General features: G+C 42.9%; 1 protein-coding gene across 2 annotated transcripts in view; it reads left to right on the top strand.

Annotated features, from left to right (window-relative positions):
• ZNF235 (zinc finger protein 235) overlaps positions 1–26,153 on the top strand; it is a 53,829-nt gene extending 27,676 nt beyond the window's left edge. For both annotated transcript variants that reach the window (XM_032325283.1, XM_032325284.1), the window contains one exon: positions 23,316–26,153. In XM_032325283.1, the coding sequence (XP_032181174.1) occupies positions 23,316–25,255 (1,940 nt within the window). In that variant the 3' untranslated portion in view covers positions 25,256–26,153. The remainder of the gene's footprint in view (positions 1–23,315) is intronic.
• The last annotated feature ends 677 nt before the right edge of the window (positions 26,154–26,830 follow it).

The raw sequence follows: 26,830 nt of genomic DNA, 5'->3' as shown, positions 1-26,830 counted from the left end.
CAATCCCATCTTGTTTCATTGATTCTTCTCCTACCCACTTAAGCCCCCATGTTGCATCACCACTTCCTCATATCAGGGAGATCATATGATAGTTGTCTTTCTCTGCTTGACTTATTTCGCTAAGCATGATACGCTCTAGTTCCATCCATGTTGTCGCAAATGGCAAGATTTCATTTCTTTTGATGGCTGCATGGTATTCCATTGTGTATATATACCACATCTTGATCCATTCATCTGTTGATGGACATCTAGGTTCTTTCCATAGTTCGGTTATTGTGGACATTGCTGCTATAAACATTCGGGTGCACGTGCCCCTTTGGATCACCACGTTTGTATCTTTAGGGTAAATACCCAGTAGTGCAATTGCTGGGTCATAGGGCAGTTCTATTTTCAACATTTTGAGGAACCTCCATGCTGTTTTCCAGAGTGGTTGCACCAGCTTGCATTTCCACCAACAGTGTAGGAGGGTTCCCCTTTCTCCGCATCCTTGTCAGCATCTGTCATTTCCTGACTTGTTGATTTTAGCCATTCTGATGGTGTGAGGTGATATCTCATTGTGGTTGTGATTTGTATTTCCCTGATGCCGAGTGATATGGAGCACTTTTTCATGTGTCTGTTGGCCATCTGGATGTCTTCTTTGCAGAAATGTCTGTTCATGTACTCTGCCCATTTCTTGATTGGATTATTTGTTCTTTGGGTGTTGAGTTTACTAAGTTCTTTATAAATTTTGGACACTAGTCCTTTATCTGATATGTCGTTTGCAAATATCTTCTCCCATTCTGTCAGTTGTCTTTTGATTTTGTTAACTGTTTCCTTTGCTGTGCAAAAGCTTTTGATCCTGATGAAATCCCAATAGTTCATTTTTGCCCTTGCTTCCCTTGCCTTTGGCGATGTTCCTAGGAAGATGTTGTTGCGGCTGAGGTCGAAGAGGTTGCTGCCTCTGTTCTCCTCAAGGATTTTGATGGATTCCTTTCGCACATTGAGGTCCTTCATCCATTTTGAGTCTATTTTCGTGTGTGGTGTAAGGAAACGGTCCAATTTGATTTTTCTGCATGTGGCTGTCCAATTTTCCCAACACCATTTATTGAAGAGGCTGTCTTTTTTCCACTGGACATTCTTTCCTGTTTTGTCGAAGATTAGTTGACCATAGAGTTGAGGGTCTATTTCTGGGCTCTCTATTCTGTTCCATTGATCTATGTGTCTGTTTTTGTGCCAGTACCATGCTGTCTTGATGATGACAGCTTTGTAATAGAGCTTGAAGTCCGGAATTGTGATGCCACCAACTTTGGTTTTCTTTTTCAATATCCCTTTGGCTATTCGAGGTCTTTTCTGGTTCCATATAAATTTTAGAATTATTTGTTCCATTTCTTTGAAAAAGATGGATGGTACTTTGATAGGAATTGCATTAAATGTGTAGATTGCTTTAGGTAGCATAGACATTTTCACAATATTTATTCTTCCAATCCAGGAGCATGGAACATTTTTCCATTTCTTTGTGTCTTCCTCAATTTCTTTCATGAGTACTTTATAGTTTTCTGAGTATAGATTCTGTGCCTCTTTGGTTAGGTTTATTCCTAGGTATCTTATGGTTTGGGGTGCAATTGTAAATGGGATTGACTCCTTAGTTTCTCTTTCTTCTGTCTTGTTGTTGGTGTAGAGAAATGCAACTGATTTCTGTGCATTGATTTTTTTTTTAAAGATTTTATTTATTTATTTGACAGAGAGAAATCACAAGTAGTCAGAGAGGCAGGCAGAGAGAGAGAGAGGGAAGCAGGCTCCCCGCCGAGCAGAGAGCCCGATGCGGGACTCGATCCCAGGACCCTGAGATCATGACCTGAGCCGAAGGCAGCGGCTTAATCCACTGAGCCACCCAGGCGCCCTGTGCATTGATTTTATATCCTGACACTTTACTGAATTCCTGTACAAGTTCTAGCAGTTTTGGAGTGGAGTCTTTTGGGTTTTCCACATATAGTATCATATCATCTGCGAAGAGTGATAATTTGACGACTTCTTTGCCGATCTGGATGCCTTTAATTTCCTTTTGTTGTCTGATTGCTGAGGCTAGGACTTCTAGTACTATGTTGAATAGCAGTGGTGATAATGGACATCCCTGCTGTGTTCCTGACCTTAGCGGAAAAGCTTTCAGTTTTTCTCCATTGAGAATGATATTTGCGGTGGGTTTTTCATAGATGGCTTTGATGATATTGAGGCATGTGCCCTCTATATCTACACTTTGAAGAGTTTTGATCAGGAAGGGATGCTGTACTTTGTCAAATGCTTTTTCAGCATCTATTGAGAGTATCATATGGTTCTTGTTCTTTCTTTTATTGATGTGTTGTATCACATTGACTGATTTGTGGATGTTGAACCAACCTTGCAGCCCTGGAATAAATCCCACTTGGTCGTGGTGAATAATCCTTTTAATGTACTGTTGAATCCTATTGGCTAGTATTTTGGTGAGAATTTTCGCATCTGTGTTCATCAAGGATATTGGTCTATAGCTCTCTTTTTTGATGGGATCCTTGTCTGGTTTTGGGATCAAGGTGATGCTGGCCTCATAAAATGAGTTTGGAAGTTTTCCTTCCATTTCTGTTTTTTGGAACAGTTTCAGGAGAATAGGAATTAGTTCTTCTTTAAATGTTTGGTAGAATTCCCCCGGGAAGCCGTCTGGCCCTGGGCTTTTGTTTGTTTGGAGATTTTTAATGACTGTTTCAATCTCCTTACTGGTTATGGGTCTGTTCAGGCTTTCTATTTCTTCCTGGTTCAGTTGTGGTAGTTTATATGTTTCTAGGAATGCATCCATTTCTTCCAGATTGTCAAATTTGTTGGCGTAGAATTGCTCATAGTATGTTCTTATAATAGTTCGTATTTCTTTGGTGTTAGTTGTGATCTCTCCTCTTTCATTCATGATTTTATTTATTTGGGTCCTTTCTCTTTTCTTTTTGATAAGTCTGTCCAGGGGTGTATCAATTTTATTAATTCTTTCAAAGAACCAGCTCCTAGTTTCGTTGATTTGCTCTATTGTTTTTTTGGTTTCTATTTCATTGATTTCTGCTCTGATCTTTATGATTTCTCTTCTCCTGCTGGACTTAGGGTTTCTTTCTTATTCTTTCTCCAGCTCCTTTAGGTATAGGGTTTGGTTGTGTACCTGAGACCTTTCTTGTTTCTTGAGAACGGCTTGTACCGCTATATATTTTCCTCTCAGGACTGCCTTTGTTGTGTCCCACAGATTTTGAACCGTTGTATTTTCATTATCATTTGTTTCCATGATTTTTTTCAATTCTTCTTTAATTTCCCGGTTGACCAATTCATTCTTTAGAAGGATGCTGTTTAGTCTCCATGTATTTGGGTTCTTTCCAAACTTCTTCTTGTGGTTGAGTTCTAGCTTCAGAGCATTGTGGTCTGAAAATATGCAGGGAATGATCCCAATCTTTTGATACCAGTTGAGTCCTGATTTAGGACCGAGGATGTGATCTATTCTGGAGAATGTTCCATGTGCACTAGAGAAGAATGTGTATTCTGTTGCTTTGGGATGAAATGTTCTGAATATATCTGTGATGTCCATCTGGTCCAGTGTGTTGTTTCAGGCCTTTATTTCCTTGTTGATCTTTTGCTTGGATGATCTGTCCATTTCAGTGAGGGGAGTGTTAAAGTCCCCTACTATTATTGTATTATTGTTGATGTGTTTCTTTGATTTTGTTATTAATTGGTTTATATAGTTGGCTGCTCCCACGTTGGGGGCATAGATATTTAAAATTGTTAGCTCTTGTTGTTGGACAGACCCTTTGAGTATGATATAGTGTCCTTCCTCATCTCTTATTATAGTCTTTGGCTTAAAATCTAATTGATCTGATATAAGGATTGCTACTCCTGCTTTCTTCTGATGTCCATTAGCATGGTAAATTCTTTTCCACCCCCTCACTTTAAATCTGGAGGTGTCTTCGGACTTAAAATGAGTTTCTTGGAGGCAACGTATAGATGGGTTTTGTTTTTTTATCCATTCTGATACCCTGTGTCTTTTGATTGGGGCATTTAGCCCATTAACATTCAGGGTAACTATTGAGAGATATGAATTTAGTGCCATTGTATTGCCTGTAAGGTGACTGTTACTGTATATTGTCTCTGTTCCTTACTGATCTACCACTTGTAGGCTCTCTCTCTTTGCTTAGAGGACCCCTTTCAATATTTCCTGTAGAGCTGGTTTGGTGTTTGCAAATTCTTTCAGTTTTTGTTTGTCCTGGAAGCTTTTAATCTCTCCTTCTATTTTCAATGATAGCCTAGCTGGATATAGTATTCTTGGCTGCATGTTTTTCTCGTTTAGTGCTCTGAAAATATCATGCCAGCTCTTTCTGGCCTGCCACGTCTCTGTGGATAAGTCAGCTGCCAGTCTAATATTTTTACCATTGTATGTTACAGACTTCTTTTCCTGGGCTGCTTTCAGGATTTTCTCTTTGTCACTAAGACTTGTAAATTTTACTATTAAGTGACAGGGTGTGGGCCTATTCTTATTGATTTTGAGGGGCGTTCTCTGAACCTCCTGAATTTTGATGCTCATTCCCTTTGCCATATTGGGGAAATGCTCCCCAATAATTCTCTCCAGTATACCTTCTGCTCCCCTCTTTCTTTCTTCTTCTTCTGGAATCCCAATTATTCTAATGTTGTTTTGTCTTATGGTGTCACTTATCTCTCAAATTCTCCCCTCATGGTCCAGTAGCTGTTTGTCCCTCTTTTGCTCAGCTTCTTTATTCTCTGTCATTTGGTCTTCTATATCACTAATTCTTTCTTCTGCCTCATTTATCCTAGCAGTGAGAGCCTCCATTTTTGATAGCACCTCATTAATAGCTTTTTTTATTTCAACTTGGTTAGATTTAGTTCTTTTATTTCTCCAGAAAGGGCTTTTATATCTCCCGAGAGGGTTTCTCTAATATCTTCCATGCCTTTTTCGAGCCTGGCTAGAACCTTGAAAATTGTCATTCTGAACTCTAGATCTGACATATTACCAATGTCTGTATTGATTAGGTCCCTAGCCTTCGGTACTGCCTCTTGTTCTTTTTTTTGTGGTGAATTTTTCCGCCTTGTCATTTTGTCCAGATAAGAGTATATGAAGGAGCAAGTGAAATACTAAAAGGGTGGCAGCAACCTCGGGAAAATATGCTTTAACCAAATCAGAAGAGATCCCAAATTGTGAGGGGGGAGTAAGGGGATAAAAAGAGGTTCAAAAAGAAAGAAAGAAAAAAAAGAAAAGAAAAGAATTTAAAAAAAGAAAACAAATAAAGAAAAATATAAAAAAGAAAAAATATATATATTAGATAAACTAGTTAAAAAATGTTAAAAAAGAAAAGGGTAAAAGTTAAAAAAATTTTAGCAGAAGAAGAGAAAAAAAATGAAAAAGAAAAAAATTAAATTAACTGCAAGACTAAAAAAATCACAGGAAGAAAGCCATGAGTTCCGTGCTTTGCTTTCTCCTCCTCTGGAATTCTGCTGCTCTCCTTGTTATTGAAACCGCACTCCTTGGTAGGTGAACTTGGTCTTGGCTGGATTTCTTGCTGATCTTCTGGGGGAGGGGCCTGGTGTAGTGATTCTCAAGTGTCTTTGCCCCAGGCGGAATTGCACTGCCCTTACCAGGGGCTGGGCTGAGTAATCCGCTCGGGTTTGCTTTCAGGAGCTTTTGTTCCCTGAGCGCTTTCCATAGAGTTCCGGAGGACGGGAATACAAATGGCGGCCTCCTGGTCTCCGTCCCGGAGGAGCCGAGAGCCCAGGGCTCCACTCCTCAGTGCGCCCTCAGAGAACAGCGCCCAGTTACTCCCGTCTGCCTGACCTCCGGCCGCGCTCCGAGCTCACCCAGCCTGCGACCGGTTCAAGGTAACCCGAGCTGCGAGCTTACTGTCAGCTCTGTCTCTGTAGCCGGCTTTCTAGTTCCAATACCCGCAAGCTCTGCAACACTCAGACACCCGCGATCCTTCTGTGACCCTGCGGGACCTGAGGCCACGCTGCCCCCGCGTGGGCTTCACCCCGGTTTAGCCACTGGAGCGATATCCCTCAGCGGAACAGACTTTTAAAAGTCCTGATTTTGTGCTCCGTTGCTCCGCCGCTTGCCGGGAGCCGGCCCCTCCCCCCGGGGTCTAGCTTCTTGTCCCTTTGGATTCACTTCTCCGACAGTTCTACCTTTCAGAAAGTGGTTGTTTTTCTGTTTCCAGAATTGCTGTTCTTCTTCTCTTCGATCTGCCAATGGATTTGCAGGTGTTTTCAATCTTTAGATAAGCTATCTAGCTGATCTCCTGCTAGCTGATGTAGTCTCAGCCTGCTACTTCTCCGCCATCTTGACTCCTCCCCAAATTACATAAGTTTTTTATCTTTAATCCTGGTATCATGGAGCTAGCCCAATTGATCTTCCCTAATATCTTTTGCAGTTGGTTTAAAGTTGGTTTTTCCGGGATTTCCAGTTCCCATTTTTGCAATTTCCAGGTTTTAGGTTCTAATTCATACCCCATCCATTTATATGGGGGAGTTTCTTGTAGTTTCTCCTCTGGGGTCTCAAACCCCCATTGAAGTAGCATGTCTCTAAGATTTTGCACTATCCTTTGATGTTCCCTTTTGCTTAAATCTGATCCTATTAGTAAATCATCCATGTATTGATATAATACTATCTCAGGATGTTGTTCTCTCCAGGGCAAGAGAATATCTCTAAGGGTGCCTTGGTATATAGCAGGGCTGTGACTCCAGCCTTGTGGGAGACAGCACCATTGGAACCTCTGGCTGGTCCTTGATTGTTTAAGGAAGGTAGGGTGAATGCCGTGTAAGGCCTAAAATCAGGATCCAATGGGATAGTAAAGTAGGCATCTGCTATATCTAAAATAGTTATACATTTCTTTTCTGGCAACCCTGCAGGGAAGGGTATTCCTAATTGTATTTCTTCTCCCTTTAAAGTCATCTTATTAAGCTCCCTGAAATCTATTAACAGTCTATATTTCCCTGACTTCTTTTTTATGCAAAATATGGGTGTGTTCCAAGGGTTATCCCATGCTGCTTCTTCTATTTTCCCTTCCTTTAATAATTTCTCTATGATTTCTGTAATTCCCTCTAATTTATCCTTGCTAAGGGGCCATTGTTTTATTTGGGGTCTCTTAGTAGGGTCTTTAAGTTGTACCTTGTAGGGCCTAATCTTATCTGATAGATTAGCGCATATTAATTTAACCTTTAGTTTCTTTAAAATATCTCTTCCCAAGAGATTTAAGGGGACTTCTCCTACCAAGATTTTTGAAGAAATCCTTTTTTCTCCTACTTGAATATTTAAGGGACCATATTTTTGAAATCTTTGGAGACCCCCTACTCCAATTATGTTGACTACCTCTAAGCATGGTCCTAGATCCAATTTTCTTGCTTCCTTGTTGCTGATAATTGATGTATCGGCCCCAGTGTCTATCAGCATATGGATCTCTTTTTTATTAATATACACTGGGGCTATAGGCCTACTATTTAGGCTAAGGACAGGGAGGGATATAGTTTGTTGGTCCCCCCCTCCTGATGAGCAGATTTGCTTGCCTGCATTACCTTCCCAGGGGACATCCCCTGGGGGCACTGCCCGTTTCCCTGTTTGCACTCCTTCTGCATGTGGCCTGGTTTTCCACATTTAAAGCAAGTCATTTTTTGTTGTTTCTTGGGCGCCCGACATTGCTTTGCTATGTGACCAGGTTTGCCACAATTAAAACATTTTCCTTCATTTCCCCTCTTCCCTTGTTGCAGCCCCGCCTGCAGGGCTTCGGCTAGGAGAGCCATTTTGTGTTTATTTGACCCTATCTCCCTACAGGCATACATTTTGTCCTCTAGAGGATCTTCTGGTCTTAGATTTCTCATGGCCGCCTTGCAGTCCTCATTTGCATTATTTATACTTAGCTGCTGATTTAGGTATGCCTTGATTTCCTGATCTGTTATTTCTTGATCTATTTGGCCGAATAATCTATCTATGAAATCTGGATAAGGTTCTTTTGGGCCCTGTCTGATGGATGTGGCCTTAGGAGCCCCTTTATAGACTCTGATGGCATCCTGAAAGGCTTCAAGAATCATGTTTCTATATAGGTTCCTAGCCACATTCCATTCTGGTCTGGCAGCTTCTTCATTTGTCATGTTTAGACCTCTAATTTCTGCCACCGTCAGGGGGTGAGGTCCTGCTGCACCAGGGCCTGGTGGTGGATGCATCCTCTCATATTCTTCTAGCCTCTCATTCAATTTGGCGAGCAAAAGTTCCGTTTGCCCCGAGGCCCCTGGGACTATGTCTAAAAACCCATTCATCTCCAGCGAAGTACTGCTTGCCATGATGATCCCCAAATATTGGGGAGTTGCCTGAGCAAGAAGTCCTGACTCCTGTACCTTGCCTATCCAACTGCTGTAGAATCTGGGATTAAATTGTTCATATTCTTGTTGGCCATGCCTAACAACTACTGGATATGCAGCCTGGACCTTTTGATCATCCTGCCTTAGGGGATTTTTGACATCCTCATCTCCAAAGCCTGGATGACAAACCTTGTATTGTACAAGTCCCTCTGACAACTCTCTTATCTTAAATTTTTTAAGAAGACACCATATGCAACATAAAGTTTCCAAGCAGACCTTGTATAACCCGTCTGGTTTGTTTCCTTTTGCTTCCACCCATCTCTGAATTAGGTCCTCTAGTGATTCCTCTGTCACCTCCTTAACCGACGTCCCGGTTGCCTCAATGGCTGTCTTCAAGGCCCAGATACAGTTACCTCTGGTAACTGTCTCTTTACTCCCCAAACATTTCCTTACTGTCGACATCGCCTTGAAGACCGGTTGCAACCGCTTCTCATCACTCTTACTTAACCCAGCCCCCATGGCTGTTTTTCCTATCCCCTCTTGGGACAGTCTCAGATCTCTGTTTCAAGATCTCGGGGAGTACTCACCACTGAGGCTTTAGAGGCTCGAAGGATGGCTCACTCTACTTCGTCTGTGTCCTCCTGGCTGGCTCGCCAACTGGGAGCTCTCTGCCACTCATGGAGCTCCCAGGGGAGTGAGCCGGTCCGGTGGTGGAAGCAAACGGGTCACACACAATAACTGAAAGCAAAAGCTTTTTATTAGCGCGTACCACACAATAGCTAATACAAGACAGGCAACTCTAGCCGCGTGGGCTAGGAAGAGGGCCCAGGGTACTCCCGCCCGATCCCCTTCTCTGGAGCACACCGTTTGGGTGCATCGACCGAGAAGGTGACCGATCCCCTCCCTGGATCACACCTTTTGGGTGCATTGACCAGGAGGATGATCTGAGCGAGAGTGTCCCAAGAGCATACTCTGACAAGCAGAGGGCCAGTGCTGCTTATATGCCAGTTCAGTCACTGTGTCAGAGGCGCTTGTGGTTAATCTACGGTCTGCTGTACGTGCAAGGCTGCTCATCTGCTGCTGCTGATGTTGCTTGTAGCACGTACACCATGTCCCGGTGGTCAATCTGCGGTCAGCTATAACATCCTGTGTAACACCTCCTAGTTCATAACAGTTCTTGGAAGCTCTTTGCCTGCTTGGAAGCTCTACAACAGTGGGGTTCATGCTCACAGGACTCCCTCAAGTAGTGCAATTGCTGGGTCATAGGGTAGCTCTATTTTTAATTTCTTGAGGAATCTGCACACTGTTTTCCAAAGAGGCTGCACCAACTTGCATTCCCACCAACAGTGTAATAAGAGGGATTCCCTTTCTGCACATCCTCTCCAACACTTGTTATTTCCTGTCCTGATAATTTTGACCATTCTAACTGGTGTAAGGTGGTATCTCAATGTGGTTTTGATTTGATCTCCCTGATGGCTAATGAGGATAAACATTTTTTCATGTGTCTGTTAGCCAATTGCATGTCTTCCTTGGAGAAGTGTCTGTTCATGTCTTCTGCCTGTTTTTCAATGTGATGATCTGTTTTTTTGAGTGTTGAGTTTGAGGAGTTTTTTAATAAGTCTTGGATATCAGCCCTTTGTCTGCAGTGTCATTTGCAAATATCTTTTCCCAGTCTGTGGGTTGCCTCTTTGTTTTGTTGACTGTTTCCTTTGCTGTGCAGAAGCTTTTGATCTTGATGAAGCCCCAAAAGTTCATTTTTGCTTTTGTTTCCTTTGCCTTTGGAGACATGTCTTTTTTTTTTTTTTTTGAGACATGTCTTGAAAGAAGTTACTGTGGCTGATGTCAAAGAGGTTACTGCCTATATTCTCCTCTAGGATTTTGATGGATTCCTGCCTCACATTGAGGTCTCTCATGCATTTCAAGTTTATCTTTGTATATGGTGTAAGAGAATGGTCAAGCTTCATTCTTCTATACATAGCTGTCCAACTTTCCCAGCATCATTTATTGAAGAGACTGTCCTTTATTCCACTGGATATTTTTTCCTGCTTTGTTGGGGATTATTTGACCATAGAGTTGAGGGTCCATATCTGGCTCTTCTACTCTGTTCCAATGAGTCGGTAATATTCCAGTGTGTATGTGTGTGTGTACACACACACACCACAGCATCTTCATCTGTTCATCTGCTGATGGACACTTGGGTTGCTTCCATGTCTTGTAAATAATGCTGTAGTGAAAACGGGTGCATATATCCTTTTGAATTAGTGTTTCATTTTCTTCTTTTTTTTTCCTTTTTTTAAAAATTTTATTTTTTATTTGTTTTCTGCATAACAGTATTCATTATTTTTGCACCACACCCAGTGCTCCATGCAATCCGTGCCCTCTATAATACCCACCACCTGGTACCCCAACCTCTCACCCCCTGCCCCTTCAAAACCCTCAGATTGTTTTTCAGCATCCGTAGTCTCTCATGGTTCACCTCCCCTTCCAATTTCCCCCAACTCCCTTCTCCTGTCTAATTCCCCATGTCCTCCATGATATTTGTTATGCTCCACAAATAACTGAAACCATATGATAATTGACTCTCTCTGCTTGACTTATTTCACTCAGCATAATCTCTTCCAGTCCCGTCCATGTTGCTACAAAAGTTGGGTATTCGTCCTTTCTGATGGAGGCATAATACTCCATAGTGTATATGGACCACATCTTCCTTTCCATTTGTCCATTGAAGGGCATCTTGGTTCTTTCCACAGTTTGGCGACCGTGGCCATTGCTGCTATAAACACTGGGGTACAGATAGCCCTTCTTTTCACTACCCAGTAGTGAAATGGCAAAAATAAAACAGGGGGCATCACGCTATATATCAATACCTAGTAGTGCAATGGCAGGATCATAGGGAAGTTGTATTTTTAATTTCTTGAGGAATCTCCACACTGTTCTCCAAAGAGGCTGCACCAACTTGCATTCCCACCAACAGTGTAAGAGGGTTCCCCTTTCTCCACATCCCCTCCAACACATGTTGTTTCCTGTCTTGCTAATTTTGGCCATTCTAACTGGTGTAAGGTGGTATCTCAATGTGGTTTTAATTTGAATCTCCCTGAGGGCTAGTGATGATGAACATTTTTTCATGTGTCTGATAGCCATTTGTATGTCTTGATTGGAGAAGTGTCTGTTCATATCTTCTGCCCATTTTTTGATATGAGTGTCTGTTTTATGTGTGTTGATTTTGAGGAGTTCTTTATAGTTCCTGGATATCAACCTTTTGTCTATACTGTTATTTGCAAATATCTTCTCCCATTCCATGGGTTGCCTCTTTGTTTTCTTGACTATTTCCTTTGCTGTGCAGAAGCTTTTGATTTTGATGAAGTCCCAAAAGTTTATTTTCGCTTTTGTTTCCTTTGCCTTTGGAGACATATCTTGAAAGAAGTTGCTGTGGCTGATATCGAAGAGATTACTGCCTATGTTCTTCTCTAGGATTCTGATGGATTCCTGTCTCACATTGAGGTCTTTTATCCATTTTGAGTTTATCTTTGTGTACGGTGTAAGAGAATGGTCGAGTTTCATTCTTCTACATATAGCTGCCCAGTTTTCCCAGCACCATTTATTGAAGAGACTGTCTTTTTTCCACTGTATATTTTTTCCCGTTTTGTCGAAGATTATTTTCCCATAGAGTTGAGGGTCCATATCTGGGCTCTCTATCTGTTCCACTGGTCTATGTGTCTGTTTTTATGCCAGTACCATGCTGTCTTGGTGATCACAGCTTTGTAGTAAAGCTTGAAATCAGGTAGCGTGATGCCCCCTGTTTTATTTTTGTTTTTCAACATTTCCTTAGCGATTCGGGGTCTCTTCTGATTCCATACAAATTTTTGGATTATTTGCTCCAGCTCTTTGAAAAATACCAGTGGAATTTTGATCGGAATGGCATTAAAAGTATAGATTGCTGTAGGCAATATAGACATTTTAACAATGTTTATTCTTCTGATCCAAGAGCATGGAATGGTCTTCCATCTTTTTGTGTCTTCTTCAATTTCTTTCATGAGTGTTCTGTAGTTCCTCGAATACAGATCCTTTACCTCTTTGGTTAGGTTTATTCCCAGGTATCTTATGGTTCTTGGTGCTGTAGTAAATGGAATCGATTCTCTAATTTTCCTTTCTGTATTTTCATTGTTAGTATATAAGAAAGCCACTGATTTCTGTACATTGACTTTGTATCCTGCCACGTTGCTGAATTGCTGTATGAGTTCTAGTAGTTTGGGGGTGGAGTCTTTTGGGTTTTCCATATAAAGAATCACATCATCTGCGAAGAGAGAGAGTTTGACTTCTTCATTGCCAATTTGGATTCCTTTTATTTCTCTTTGTTGTCTGATTGCTGTTGCTAGGACTTCTAATACTATGTTGAACAAGAGTGGTGAGAGTGGGCATCCTTGTCCTGTTCCTGATCTCAACGGGAAGGCTGCAAGCTTTTTCCCATTGAGGATGATATTTGCTGTGGGTCTTTCATAGATAGATTTGATGAAGTTCAGGAATGTTCCCTCTATCCCTATACTTTGAAGCATTTTAATCAGGAACGAATGCTGGATTTTGTCAAATGCTTTTTCTGCATCGATTGAGAGGACCATGTGGTTCTTCTCTCTTCTCATATTAATTTGTTCTGTCACATTGATTGATTTACGAATGTTGAACCATCCTTGTAGCCCAGGGATGAATCCCACCTGGTCATGGTGGATAATCTTTTTAATGTGCTGTTGGATCCTGTTTGCTAGGATCTTGTTGAGAATCTTAGCATCCATATTCATCAGTGATATTGGTCTGAAATTCTCCTTTTTGGTAGGGTCTTTGCCTGGTTTGGGGATCAGGGTAATGCTGGCTTTCATGTGTTTCATTTTCTTTTGGTAAATGTCCACTAGTGCAATTACTAGTTGATGTGGTAATTCTATTTCTAATTTTTTGAGGAACCTTCCTACTGTTTTCCATGGTGGCTGCAAAAATTTACATTCCCACCAACAATACACAAGATTTCCTTTTGCTCCACATCCTCACCAAAACTTATTATTTCTTGTCTTTCTGATTCTGGGCACTCTAACAGGGGTGAGGTGGTACCTCATTATGGTTTTGATTTGCATTTTCTTGAGGAGTGATGTTAGGCATCTTTTCATGGGTCTCTTGACCATCTTTAGGTCTTCTTTGCAAAAATGTCTGTTCAGGTTTCTTCCCATTTTTTAATTGGATTATTTAGTTTTTTGGTGTTGAGTTATAGAAGTTCTTTATGTATTTTGGATATTAACCCCTTATCCGAGGTATCATGTGCAAATATCTTGTATTCACTCGGTTGCCTTTTTACTTCATTGATGGTTTCCTTTGCTGGACAAAAGCTTTTTATTTTGATGTAGCCCCCGTAGTATTCGTGCTTCTGTTTTCTTTGCCTGAGGAGATGGATCTAGAAAAATGTTGCTGAGGCTGAAGTCAGAGAGGTTACTGCCTGTGATCTTTTCTAGGACTTTTATGGTTTCCAGTCTCACACTTAGGTCTTTAAACCACTTTGAGTGTATTTTTGTGAATGGGCTAAGAAATTGGTCCAGTTTTCCCAGTACCAGTTACTCAAGAGACTATCTTTTCCCCATTTTGTAATCATGCCTCCTTTGTCATGCCCCCCCAATACCCATCATCTGATTACCCCATCCCTCGCTCCCCTCCCTCCTGTAACCCTTAGTGTGTTTCCCAGAGGCCAGAGTCTCTCATGGTTTGTCTCCCTCTCTGATTTCTTCCCATTCAGTTTTCCCTCCCTTCCCCTATGATCCTCTGTGCTATTCCATGTGTTCCACATATGAGTGGAAACCGTAGGATAATTCTTTCTCTGCTTGACTTATCTCACTCAGCATAATCTCCTTCAGTTCCATCCATGTCGATGCAAATGCTGCGTATTCATCCTTTCTGACGGCTGAGGAATACTCCATTGTGTGTCTGGACCACATCTTCTTCTTTTCTTTTTTTTTTAGATTTTATTTATTTATTTATTTATTTATTTAAATTTTTAAAATTTATTTTCAGCGTAACAGTATTCATTGTTTTTGTACCACATCCAGTGTTCCATGCAATCCGTGCCCTCTCCAATACCCACTACCTGGTACCCCGACCTCCCACCTCCCCCTGCCCCTTCAAAACCCTCAGATTGTTTTTCAGAGTCCATATTCTCTCATGGTTCAGCTCCCCTTCCAATTTCCCCCAACTCCCTTCTCCTCTCCATCTCCCCTTGTCCTCCATGCTATTTGTTATGCTCCACAAATAAGTGAAACCATATGATAATTGACTCTCTCTGCTTGACTTATTTCACTCAGCATAAAGATTTTATTTATTTATTTATTTATTTATTTGACAGACAGATCACAGGCAGGCAGAAAGACAGGCGGGGGGTGGGGAATAGGCTCCCTGCTGAGCAGAGAGCCCTATGCGGGGCTCCATCCCAGAACACTGAGATCATGACTTGAGCCAAAGGCAGAGGCTTAACCCACTGAGCCACCCAGATGCCCCAGGGACCACATCTTCTCTATCCATTTGTCTGTTGAAAGGCATCTCCTCTCCTTCCACAGTTTGGCAGCTGTGGACATTGCTCCTGTGAACGCTGGGGTGCGGGTACCCCTTTAACTACATCTCTGTCTTTGGGGTAAATACCCAGTAGTGCAGTTGCTGGGTCATAGGGTAGTTCTATTTTCAATATTTTAATGCCATTCCAATCAAAATTCCACCGGTATTTTTCAAAGAGCTGGAGCAAATAATCCAAAAATTTGTAAAAATAAAATCTTTAAAAAAAAAAAAAAAGGTGTTTGACATCCTTTGTCTTTAGCGAACTACAAATTAAAATGAAACACCACTACGCCTGTTAGAAAAGCCAAAATCCCAAACAATGACAACACCATTGCTGGGGAGGCTGTGCAAAATGCACTACTGCAAAAATGCAAAATGATACAGCCACTGCGGCAGTTTCTTATAGAGCTACAAAAGGAAATTACCCAAATGAGTTGAAAACTTGTGTCCACACACAACTCATCACACAGAGCTTTACAGCAGCTTGGAAGCAATCCGCTGGATAAACAAACCGGTCCTTCGGGACGACGGACTCTACCATCCAGTGCTCAGAAGGGAAGACTTCCCCAGCCTTGAAGGGACTGTGAATTACTACCCCACTCTGCCTACCTGTGATCTCTTTCTCTGTGTCAAATTTAAAAAAATAATTTAAAGAAAGAGAAAATCAAACTCACAGGTTTTACCTTGTGCCATTAATGGTCAGTCACGGATTTGGGAGGAACTCACATTCAGATTAGTCTTACTTCTATGGCTCTCTGGCTTCCAGAATTTCTGCCCTAAGTTTCCTGCTCCCTGGCCCTCAACAGCTTTGGCTTTTTCCTGTCTGATCTGGAAGGGGGCTTCATTTGGGAAGCACTCTAAAGCAAAACAAGTCTTTAAAAGTTGTATAAAATTCTCATTCCCATTTGTAATCTCTCCTTCTCATCCCACACCATCCCCAGGGAACTGCACATCTACTTCCTGCCCCTCTCCATTACTTTGAATTAAAAAAAAATTTTTTAATAAATGGAATCATACAATATTTTTTTTCAGTTGCCTCATAACTCAGTATAAGCTTAGAAGCACCCGTATTGCATCTGTCAGCGGTTCATTCCTTTTTATTTCTAAGTCATATTCTGGTGTGATATACTCCGGTTTATTCATTCACCTGTTAGTGGATGTTTGTTTCCGGCTTTGGGCTCTTATAGGTGAAGATCCCAAATGTTCTTATATCCCTGGGTGCCAGAGACCTCAGTTTTCTTTGGTAGGAGTAAGGATTGGCATGGTGGATCATGTGGTGGGCATGTAGGTTACCTTTTGTTCATTGTTTTCACTGGTGTGTGCCTGTATGTGTGTGTGTAGACATTTTTAAACAGATTTTCTTTTTCACACCACTTTTAGGTTCAGTGCAAGTGAGAAGATAGAGAGTTCCCACAGATCATACGCACACTCGTGTGCGCACGCACACACACACACAGCATTCTTTCTCCTGACAACATCTGATACTAGGGTGGTACGTGTGTTGTAACTGGTGAACCTACACGGATATGTCGTTGTCACCCAGTGTCTGTAGTTTGCACCCGTGTTCACTTGTGGCGTCGTGTGTTTTGGGTGTTTGTTCCAATTTATAATGGTACGTAGCTGCCCTCCCAGCACCGTCCGGCCTGGGCTCTGTGCACAACCAGCTCTGTGCGCAACCAGCTCTGTGCACAACCAGCGAGCCATTTGTCGGCACAGGTGCGCCTTTCCCGGGATCAGACAGGTGGACTCAGAGCTTTTAGCTGTTCCGGATTCACCTCTTTCATTTAGTAATTCACAGTCCCTTCAAAGCTCGAGAAGTCTTCCCTTCTGAGCACTGGATGGTAGAGTCCGTCGTCCCGAAGGACCGGTTTGTTTATCCAGCAGGTTGCTTCCGAGCTGCTGTAAAGCTCTGTGTGATGAGTTGTCTGTGGACACAAGTTTTCAACTCATTTGGGTAATTTCCTTTTGTAGCTCTATAAGAAACTGCCGCAGTGGCTGTATCATTTTGCATTTTTGCAGCAGTGCATTTTGCACAGCCTCCCCAGCAATGGTGTTGTCATTGTTTGGGATTTTGGCTTTTCTAACAGGCGTAGTGGTGTTTCATTTTAATTTGTAGTTCGCTAAAGACATAGGATGTCAAACACCTTTTTTTTTTTTTTAAGATTTATTTGACAGAGAGAGAGTCAAACATCTATTCCTGGGCCTGTTTGCTATCTATTTTCTCTAGTAGTGTGTCTGTTCAGATCTTTTGCCTATATTTTATTTTTTTTAAGATTTTATTTATTTGAGAGAGAGAGATAGCAAAAGAGGGAACACAAGCAGGGGGAGTGGGAGAGGGAAAAGCAGGTTTCCTGCTGAGCAGGGAGCCCAATGCAGGGCTTGATCTCTGGACCCTGGGATCATGACCTGGGCGGAAGGCGCTTAACAGGCTGAGCCAACCAGATGCCCAAGACAGCTTGACAGTATTGAGTCTTTTTATAGAATATTTTTCTCTACTAAACATAGAATATTTTTCCATTTACCTGAATTTTGTTCATAAGCTTTAGTTTTTCTCATCTAGATCTTTTAGATTCATACCTACATATTTCACTTTCGAGTGTGCTAATATAAATGATAATGTGATTTTTATTTCAAATTCCGGTTGTTCAGTGCTTGTGTATATGAGAGCAATATACTTTCCCATGTTTTGTGTCCTACATCTTCGCTGTAATTATTAGTTCCAAGAGTTTTTTTGGTTGATTCTTTGGGGGTTTCTACATAGACAGTCGTATCATCTACCAGTGATGAGTTTTATTTCTTCCTTTGCATTCTGTGCCCTTTTTACTTCCTTTTCTTGCACTAGCTGGGACTTACGGTACAGTATTGAAAAAGAGTGCTAAGAAAGGACGTCCTTCCTCCTGATTGTAGCAGGAAGGCTTTGTGTTCCTCACCATTCAGATGTTAGCTGTGAGTTTTACAGATGTCCTTTAGCCAGTTGAGTAATTTCTTCTATATTCCTAATTTGCCAAGAGTTTTTATTATAAACGAATATTGGATTTTTTTAAAAAGATTATTTATTTGACAGACAGAGATCACAGGTAGGCAGAGAGGCAGGCAGAGAGAGAGGAGGAAGCAGGCTCCCTGCTGAGCAGAGAGCCGGATGTGGGGCTCAATCCCAGGACCCTGAGATCATGACCTGAGCCAAAGGCAGAGGCTTAACCCACTGAGCCACCCAGGCACCCCTAACATAGTAAGTTTAGATAAAATCCATTAATTTTTTTTTAAAAAATTAAAAAGGGGAGAACTATAAAAGAGCATAAAAAATATTTTCCCTTGTGATGAGAACTTCTAGGATATACATTCTTAGCAATCTTCAAATATGCCATGTAGCAGTATTAATTAACTCTGTTCATCATTATATTACATTACAACCTCAGTACTTACTTAACTTATAACTGGAAGTAGGAACCTTTTGATCCCTTTCATCCATTTCCTCCATACTTGGTAACCAAAAATTTTCTCGAGTTTTTTGTTTTTCTACCTATGAGAGAGATCATACAGCATTTGTCTGTTGTCACTTAGCACAATGCCCTTGAGGTGAATGTATGTTGTCATAGTGGCAAGATTTCATGCTTCCTTATGGCTGCATATTAAGCACCCCCCCTCGGCTTACACACAGTTTATGCCTCCATCCGTCAACGGACTCTTGTTCTGCGCGTTAGCTCTTGTGAGTGCTGCTCCAGTGACAGTGGCGCAGAGCTTCCTCCCACATGCAGATTTTGTTTCCTTCAGGCAGAAAGTGGACTGCTGGGTCCTGCACTAGTTTCAGACGCTTTGAGGAGGGGCGCCCGGGCGGCTCAGTCTGACTCATTGTATGGGCCCCACACCCGGTGCTCCACGCAACACGTGCCCTCCTTAATACCCACCACCAGCCTCACCCATCCCCCACCCCTCCTCTCTAAAACCCTCAGTTTGTTTCTCAGAGTCCACAGTCTGTCTTGGTTTGTCTCCCCCTCTGATTTCCCTCTGGAGTATTTTTAAAAATATTTTTATTAGGGTCTCCTGGGTGGCTCAGTCATTAAGCGTCTGCCTGTGGCTCAGATCATGATCCCAGGATCCTGAGATCAAGTCCCCCGTCGGGCTTCCTGTTCAGCGGGGAGCCTGCCTCCCCCTCTGCGTGCTGCTCCCCTGCTTGTGTGTGCGTGTGCACGCTCTCCCCAACAAAATCTTTAAAGAAAAATGCTTTGAGGAGCCTCCCCACTGGTTTCCGTACTGGCTGCCCAGTTTATAGTCCCACCAGCAGCGCACAAGCTTCCCTTCCCTCCACATCCGCTCCAACGTTTTGCCGGTTTGATGCCCCCTCAGTCATGAGGGCCATCTTTGTGTGGTTTTGGTGCATTTTCCTGATGTTTAATGATGTTGAGCGTCTTTTCGCGCACAGGTGTCTCCTCTCCAAAAGTAGGCGGTTCCTGTGGGGGGGAAATAGTAAGATGAAAAGGACCTTATCTCATAACAGCAACAATGACGAAAAAGAAAACTCTTTGGGATTAACTAGAAGTAGGCCAGATTTCTAGGAAGGCAATTATAAAACTTCCCTGAGGGCCTTGAAGAATGGCCAGAATCCGTGAGAGGCAGAGCGCGGTCCTGACTGGGACCGCTTAGAGAAGTCAGTCCTTCCCAGATTAGTATGCGCAGTCAGTGCAGGAGCCGTAGGAAATGTGCGTGAATTTTTAAAAAAAAAAAATCTTTTGTAACCAAAACAGCATGAAGAAGTCATTTCCAGTCATTTCTATGGAAAATTTTTGACTGTTCCCAGACCCCAAAAATGACCTTTCTTAGGCTTTTTTCTACCTGGGCCGCATCCTGCTAGTGGAGGTGCAGAGTTGGCTGAGATGGAGCAGGGGTGTGCGCACGCGGCTGCAGAGATCTGCAGGCTGCAGGCTGCAGAGATGTGCAGGCGCAGAGATGGAGCAGGGGTGTGCGCACGCGGCTGCGAGCTCTAGCAGCTCCAGCGCAGAGAGGCCACGTAGAGCTCCCGAGGGCCCCGGCCCTCCGCCACTCAGGGTGCCCGCTCTGTCTGCAGCAGCTCTCGGCAAAACCAGCGCTAAATGCGATTTCCACTTTTCACCTATTTGCATAAAAGTGAAAATCCTCTTTGGATTTCTTCTGGTTAGCAAACGCCAGTACAGATGTAGGTTTTTGTCAAAATGAAGTGAGTAACACCAACTTTCAAAAAGCAGGTGAGAACTGGGTGCCTGGGTGGCTCAGTGGGTTAAAGCCTCTGCCTTTGGCTCAGATCATGATTCCAGGGTCCTGGGATCTAGCCTCGCATCGGGCTCTCTGCTCGGCAGGGAGCCTGCTTCTCCTCTCTCTGCCTGCCTCTCTGCCTACTTGTGATCTCTGTCAAATAAATAAATAAAATCTTTAAAAAGGAAAAAAAGGTGAGATCTGTAACTGTGGGCTCTTTGATTACAGGTAAACCTCCCTTTACAAGGCGTTGTGGTTTGTTTGTTTACATGTTGAAGGTCTGTAGCAACCCTGCGTCAAGTCTGTCAGCACCGTTTCTCCATCAGCGTTTGCTCACTTCATTTCTCTGTCACATTTTGGTAGCTCTCACAGTATTTCAAACTTTTTCCTTGTGTTTGTTGTAACCCATGACTATGCCTTGTTCCTGATCTACAGAGGAAAGGGTTTGATCTGATTTTAGAACGTTAAACCAACCATTCTTGAAACAGTCACTCCTTCATGATTTAGTGCCCTTTTATACATCATCAGATTAAGTTGGCAAAGCGATGTGACTGTGACCCTGAGGGATATGGGTCTGTCATTGTCTTTTCTTGTAATGCCTGGGTCTGATTTTGGGGGTCAGGGTAATGCTGGCCTGATAAAATACACTGGGAAGTAGTCACTTGTACTCTTCTGGAAGAGTCTATGTGTCATTAGTATTATTTCTTCCTTACATGTTTGGTCAGTTTTATGCAAGAAGCCATCTGGGATCTGACTTTTCTTTGTGCAATGTTCCAAGATATGAATTGATACAGGGCTGTACAGATTATACCTTCTTGGATAAGCCTTGTTTTCTCTTTCAAGAAATTTACCCATTTCATTTTAGCTTACTGGCATAATTTTTTTTAACATTTTATTTGTCGGAGCACAAGCAGGGGGAGCAGCAGGCAGAGGGAGAAGCAGGCTCCCCTGCTGAGCAGAGAGCCTGATGTAGGACTTGATTCCAGAACCCTGGGATCCTGACCTGAGCTAAAGGCAGATAACTAAGCCACCCAGACATCCCTGGCATAAAGTCTGTAATATTCTCTTGCCTTTTAAAAAAAAAAAAAAAAAGATTTACTTATTTGACAGAGATCATAAGTAGGCAGAGAGGGAAGCAGGGAGGGGGGCGGGAAGCAGGCTCCCCCTGAGCAGAGAGCCCGATGCAGGGCTCATTTCCAGGACCCCAGGATCATGACCTGAGCCAAAGGAAGAGACTTAACCCACTGAGCCACCCAGGGGCCCCTTCTCTTACCCTTTTAATATCTGTACAATCTGTGTACAAATACCTGATAGTCTGCTTTCGTTTTATTTTGGTATGTATTGAGAAGTGGATCGCTTCTCTGCCTTTTGGCTAAGATCAAGTGGAGAAGTGGAATTGTTGAATAATGTGGGGGTTTTTTGGTTTCAATTTATTCAAATTCTGGTTAGTTAATGTATAAGGTAATACTGTTTCTGATATAGAGTTTAGTGATTAACACATACGTATAACATCCTATGCTCATCACAACTGCCCTCCTTAAACCCATCACCTGCCCACCTCCCTCCATCAACCCACAGTTTGTTCTCCGTAGTTAAATTTCTTACGGTTTGCCTCCCTCTTTTTTCCCTTTCCCTGTGTTCATCTGTTTTGTTTTTTAAATTACACACAAGTGAAATTATACTGTACTTGTCTTTCTCCGACTTCACCTAGCATAATACACTCTAGCTGCATCCACATTGTTGCAAATGGCAAGATCTCAATCTTTTTCATGGCTGAGTAATACTACATTGTGTGTGAGAGCTATATTATATAGATTAATATATAATTACACATAATATATGGATTTCATACATATAATCACATTATGTATATAGTTATATATATTATACATATAATCATTTTTTTAAAGATTTTTATTTATTTATTTGACAGAGAGAGATCACATGTAGGCAGAGAGGCAAGCAGAGAGAGAGGAAGGGAAGCAGGCTCACCGCTGAGCGGAGAGTCTGACGTGGGGCTCGATCCCAGGACCCTGAGATCATGACCTGAGCCGAAGGCAGAGGCTTAACCCACTGAGCCACCCAGGCGCCCCTATGTAATCATCTTTATCCATTCATCAGTTGATAGACATCTGGGCTCTTTCCGTAATTTGGGCATTATTGACAACGCTGCTATAAACATTGGGACGTACGTGCCCCTCTGAATCACTATTTTTGCATCCTTTGTGTAGATATCTAATAGTGCAATTGCTGGATCATTTAACTTTTGGGAAAACTCCATATGGTTTTCCAGAGCGGCTGCAGCAGTTTGCATTCCCATCAGGAGTGTAAGAGGGTTCCTCTTTCTCCGGACCATCCTTGCCAACATCTGTCATTTTCCGAGTTGTTAAACTTAGCCATTCTGACAGCTCTGAGGTGGCATCTCCTGTAACTTCTGATTTGTAGTTCCCTGCTGAGTGATGTTGAGTGTCCATTCACGTCTTCTGCCCACTTTGTAACAGGATTGTTTTTTGGATGTTGAGTTTGAGAAGTTCCCTCTAGATTTTGGACACTAGCCCTTTATCAGGTTGGTCATTTGCAGATATCTTCTCCCACGCTGTAGGCTGCCGCTTTGTTTTGTTGATTGCTTGCTTCGCTGCGCAGAAGCTTTATCCTGGTGAAGCCCAGGAGTCATTTTTGCTTTTGTTTCTGCTTCTGGAGACGGGCCTAGTAAGAAGTTGCTATGTCCAAGGTCACAGAGGCTGCTGCCTGCGTTCTCTAGGATTCTGTCTCATGTTTAAGTCTTTCATTATTTATTTATTTAAAGGATTTTATTTATTGACACAGAGAGATCACAAGTAGGCAGAGAGGCAGACAGGGGGCGGGGGGTGAAGCAGGCTCCCCACCCTGAGCAGGGAGCCAGACATGGGGCTCGATCCCAGCATCCTGAGACCATGACCTGAGCCGAAGGCAGAGGCTTCTGGGCCACCTGGGCCACCCAGGCGCCCCTCCTCCCATTTTAAATGTGGTTTTTTCCCCCCTACTGGACAGTCACTTGTTCACTGTAGATCTTTATTTTTCAGCCAGCCTCGAGTGTTTTTTAATGTTTCCTTTCAGGAACAAGGGCTGAAGCTTCTCAGTTCACCACCTTGCTCATGTCACTCTCCTGTCCCTAATTCTTTCTCTCTCTATCCTCTCAGGAGGCAGGAATCCAAATGAGGCGGAAACTCTTCGCGAGACAGGAATCAGGTGCCTGTCACTGGGAGAGCTTTCATGTTGGCAAATCAAGAGACATGTTGTAAGCAAATTAATCAAAAACCAAGACTCTGGGATAGATATTCAAGGAAAGAGTGCTCCGTTCTTCGACCAGTGTGACTCCCCCTGCCAAGTGGGAGCCGGGATATGCATTCAGGCTTCAGTGGAGGACAGCTGCTTCATGAACCTTCTGGAGGGTCGTTCTAAGATCCTTGAAAACCAAGAATTTCTAGCCGGGAGAGTTCAGAATCCTTGGAGTAAAATCTATCTCAGCGAAACACAGAATTACCAGCGAAGTTGTAAGCAGACTCAGATGAAAAACCAACTATGTATATTTGCTCCGTATGTTAACATTTTCAGCTGTATTTCACGCCACGATGACGACACTATGCACAGGAGAGACAGAGCTCATAACAGTGACTGCGGGAAGGTGTCCCCTCTTCTTCAGCAGACCTACCACTGCAGTGACTGCGAGAAAGCATTCAGCGATGGCCGCAGTCTTGAACTTCACCGGCAGGTGCACTCGGGAAAGAAGTCCCCCCCTTATGGCGCATGTGACAAGGGCAGCGGTTACAGTGCGGCTGTTGCCATTCAGCAAAGTGTCTACACAGGAAAGAAACGCTATTGGTGTCACGAGTGTGGGAAGGGTTTCAGCCAGAGCTCAAACCTGCAGACTCACCAGAGGGTCCACACAGGGGAGAAGCCCTATTCGTGCCTTGAGTGCGGTAAGAGCTTTAACCAGACCTCGCATCTTTATGCGCATTTGCCTATCCACACCGGAGAGAAACCCTACCGCTGTGAGAGCTGTGGGAAGGGCTTCAGTCGGAGCACTGACTTGAATATTCACTGCAGAGTTCACACGGGAGAGAAGCCCTACAAGTGCGAGGTGTGTGGGAAGGGCTTCACTCAGAGGTCGCACCTGCAGGCCCACGAGAGGATCCACACCGGAGAGAAACCGTACAAATGTGGAGACTGCGGGAAGCGCTTCAGTTGTAGCTCCAATCTTCATACCCATCAGAGGGTCCACACGGAGGAGAAACCGTACAAGTGCGAGGAGTGTGGGAAGTGCTTCAGTTTGAGCTTTAATCTCCACAGCCATCAGCGAGTCCACACCGGCGAGAAGCCGTATAAGTGCGAAGAGTGTGGGAAAGGCTTCAGTTCAGCCTCCAGTTTCCAGAGCCACCAGAGGGTTCACACAGGAGAGAAACCGTTTCGATGCAACGTGTGTGGCAAGGGCTTCAGCCAAAGTTCGTATTTTCAAGCTCACCAGAGGGTCCACACGGGAGAAAAACCATACAAATGTGACGTGTGTGGGAAGCGCTTCAACTGGAGCTTGAATCTCCACAACCATCAGAGGGTCCACACGGGAGAGAAGCCGTATAAATGTGAGGAGTGTGGGAAGGGCTTCAGTCAGGCCTCAAATCTGCAAGCTCATCAGAGTGTCCACACGGGGGAGAAGCCATTCAAGTGTGAAGCGTGTCAGAAGAGATTCAGTCAGGCCTCCCATCTTCAAGCACATCAGAGAGTCCACACTGGAGAGAAACCGTATAAATGTGACACGTGTGGTAAGGCCTTCAGCCAGAGGTCAAATCTTCAAGTCCATCAGATCATCCACACGGGAGAGAAACCATTTAAATGTGAGGAGTGTGGGAAAGAATTTAGTTGGAGCGCTGGGCTCAGTGCTCATCAGAGAGTTCACACGGGAGAGAAACCCTATACATGTCAGCAGTGTGGTAAAGGCTTCAGTCAAGCCTCGCATTTTCACACACATCAGAGGGTCCACACCGGGGAAAGGCCTTACATATGTGACGTCTGTTGTAAAGGCTTCAGTCAGAGATCCCATCTTGTGTATCACCAGAGAGTCCACACTGGAGGAAATCTATAGACGGGTTAGGGGTGGTGTAGCTTTCAGTTAGAGTTCACATCCTCCTCTCCGCTGAAAAATCCATGCTGGGAACTGTGGAAAGTTCCTTCAGAACTCAGAAACCTCAAGGAATCTTCACATGCCTGTAAGCTCTGTACAGTGCTATTTTAAGGACTCGGTTGGGAGAGAAATTCTTTACAAACATCAGGTTTCACAGATAAGAGAAAACCTATAAGTACACTCAGTGTTTATACGAGAATTCTGAATGTCCCGATTTTCATGAAAGAATTTCAAAATTCATCCAAGTCTACCCAGGAAAGAAGCCTTATAAATGAAGAATAGGGGCAGAACTTGAACAAAAGTATCATGATGGGCGAAATGAATGGCAAGAGCAATGTATCCGCCGCGTCAGGAGTGAGGTTTTTCACTGCTTTATCTCTGCTGTGTAGACATGCGCTTGGCTCATGATAGATGCCCAGCACTTACTGAACAAAGTGGAGAAAATCTGTAATTAGGACAAGTATTGGGAACTCATACTCTCCTGCGTGGATTTCATAATAATATACTCAAAAGGAACCTTGCAAGTAGCCTTAATGAGATTTCTTTCAGGAAACGTTCAGGTACAGAAAATCACGTCATGCCGCAAGCCACAGTACTGCAAATTCGGATGGAATGTGGGAATGGCCCCATCCTCCATCCAGCCCTGGTTCTTTGTAGTAGGTCAGCCCTTGTGTACAGCATATTTAGTATCATTAGTGCTTTATAGACTGAAAAATACTGTTTTTAACTAGTAATACTACAATTTATATGCTTGGAAATTTTGGACTGTAATTCATTAAGGTAGGACTTCACTGTAACTCTCGAAAATGTTGAAAGTAGACTAATGACAAGTTTTTTAGTAAACTCGAATTGTTAGCAATTGGCTTCTTCTCATTATTTCCCTTCACGCTTAGATCAGACTGCCTGCTCTATGCACAGTCCTTCATCCAGACCACTGTAGGCAGCACCTTTGGTAGATTTCAAGGACATTTTGTCACACCCCCATTTCTCCACCCGCCTGCACCCTCCCCCAAGAGTAGAACAAGAAACATTGAGTTTTTATTGAAATTTCATTAAATAACAATTTGGATGTATTACCGTCAACACAGCATTCTGTGCTCAACACCTCTTGTCAAGAGTGGTCATAAGCTGGTCAATATATACTGAAATACCCTTTGACCTGGCAGTCCTAGCACTGAACACTTTCCCTTTCAGGTTCTCCTCTCCCCATCTTGTGATTTATAAAAATTGGTAAAGGAATTAAATACAGATGAAACTCTAGTTCCAAAAGTACCCTAATATGTTTTTATTAGTATTGATTCTTTTATTTAGATCTATCGTTAGACATGTTTATTAGTTTTTTATTCATCTTAGAAATATACAATAAGTACTTTTTTATGAAATTAATCTTTAATGACTTAAATTCTTTGGGGTAGACAGGTCACAGGAATGGGGAGGTTTAATGCATGGTGGAAATTGGATAGATGTACAAAAGTTGGATGGCTGGTAAATGGTTATTTAATTCTTGGTATTTTTCTTTATATTTGAAATGTGCCA

Source organism: Mustela erminea, chromosome 19 (assembly GCF_009829155.1).
Source record: "Mustela erminea isolate mMusErm1 chromosome 19, mMusErm1.Pri, whole genome shotgun sequence".
Taxonomy (NCBI): Eukaryota; Metazoa; Chordata; class Mammalia; order Carnivora; family Mustelidae; genus Mustela; species Mustela erminea.
The sequence above is the reverse complement of the archived record's forward strand: the minus strand, read 5'-3'. Positions and strand labels throughout refer to the sequence as shown.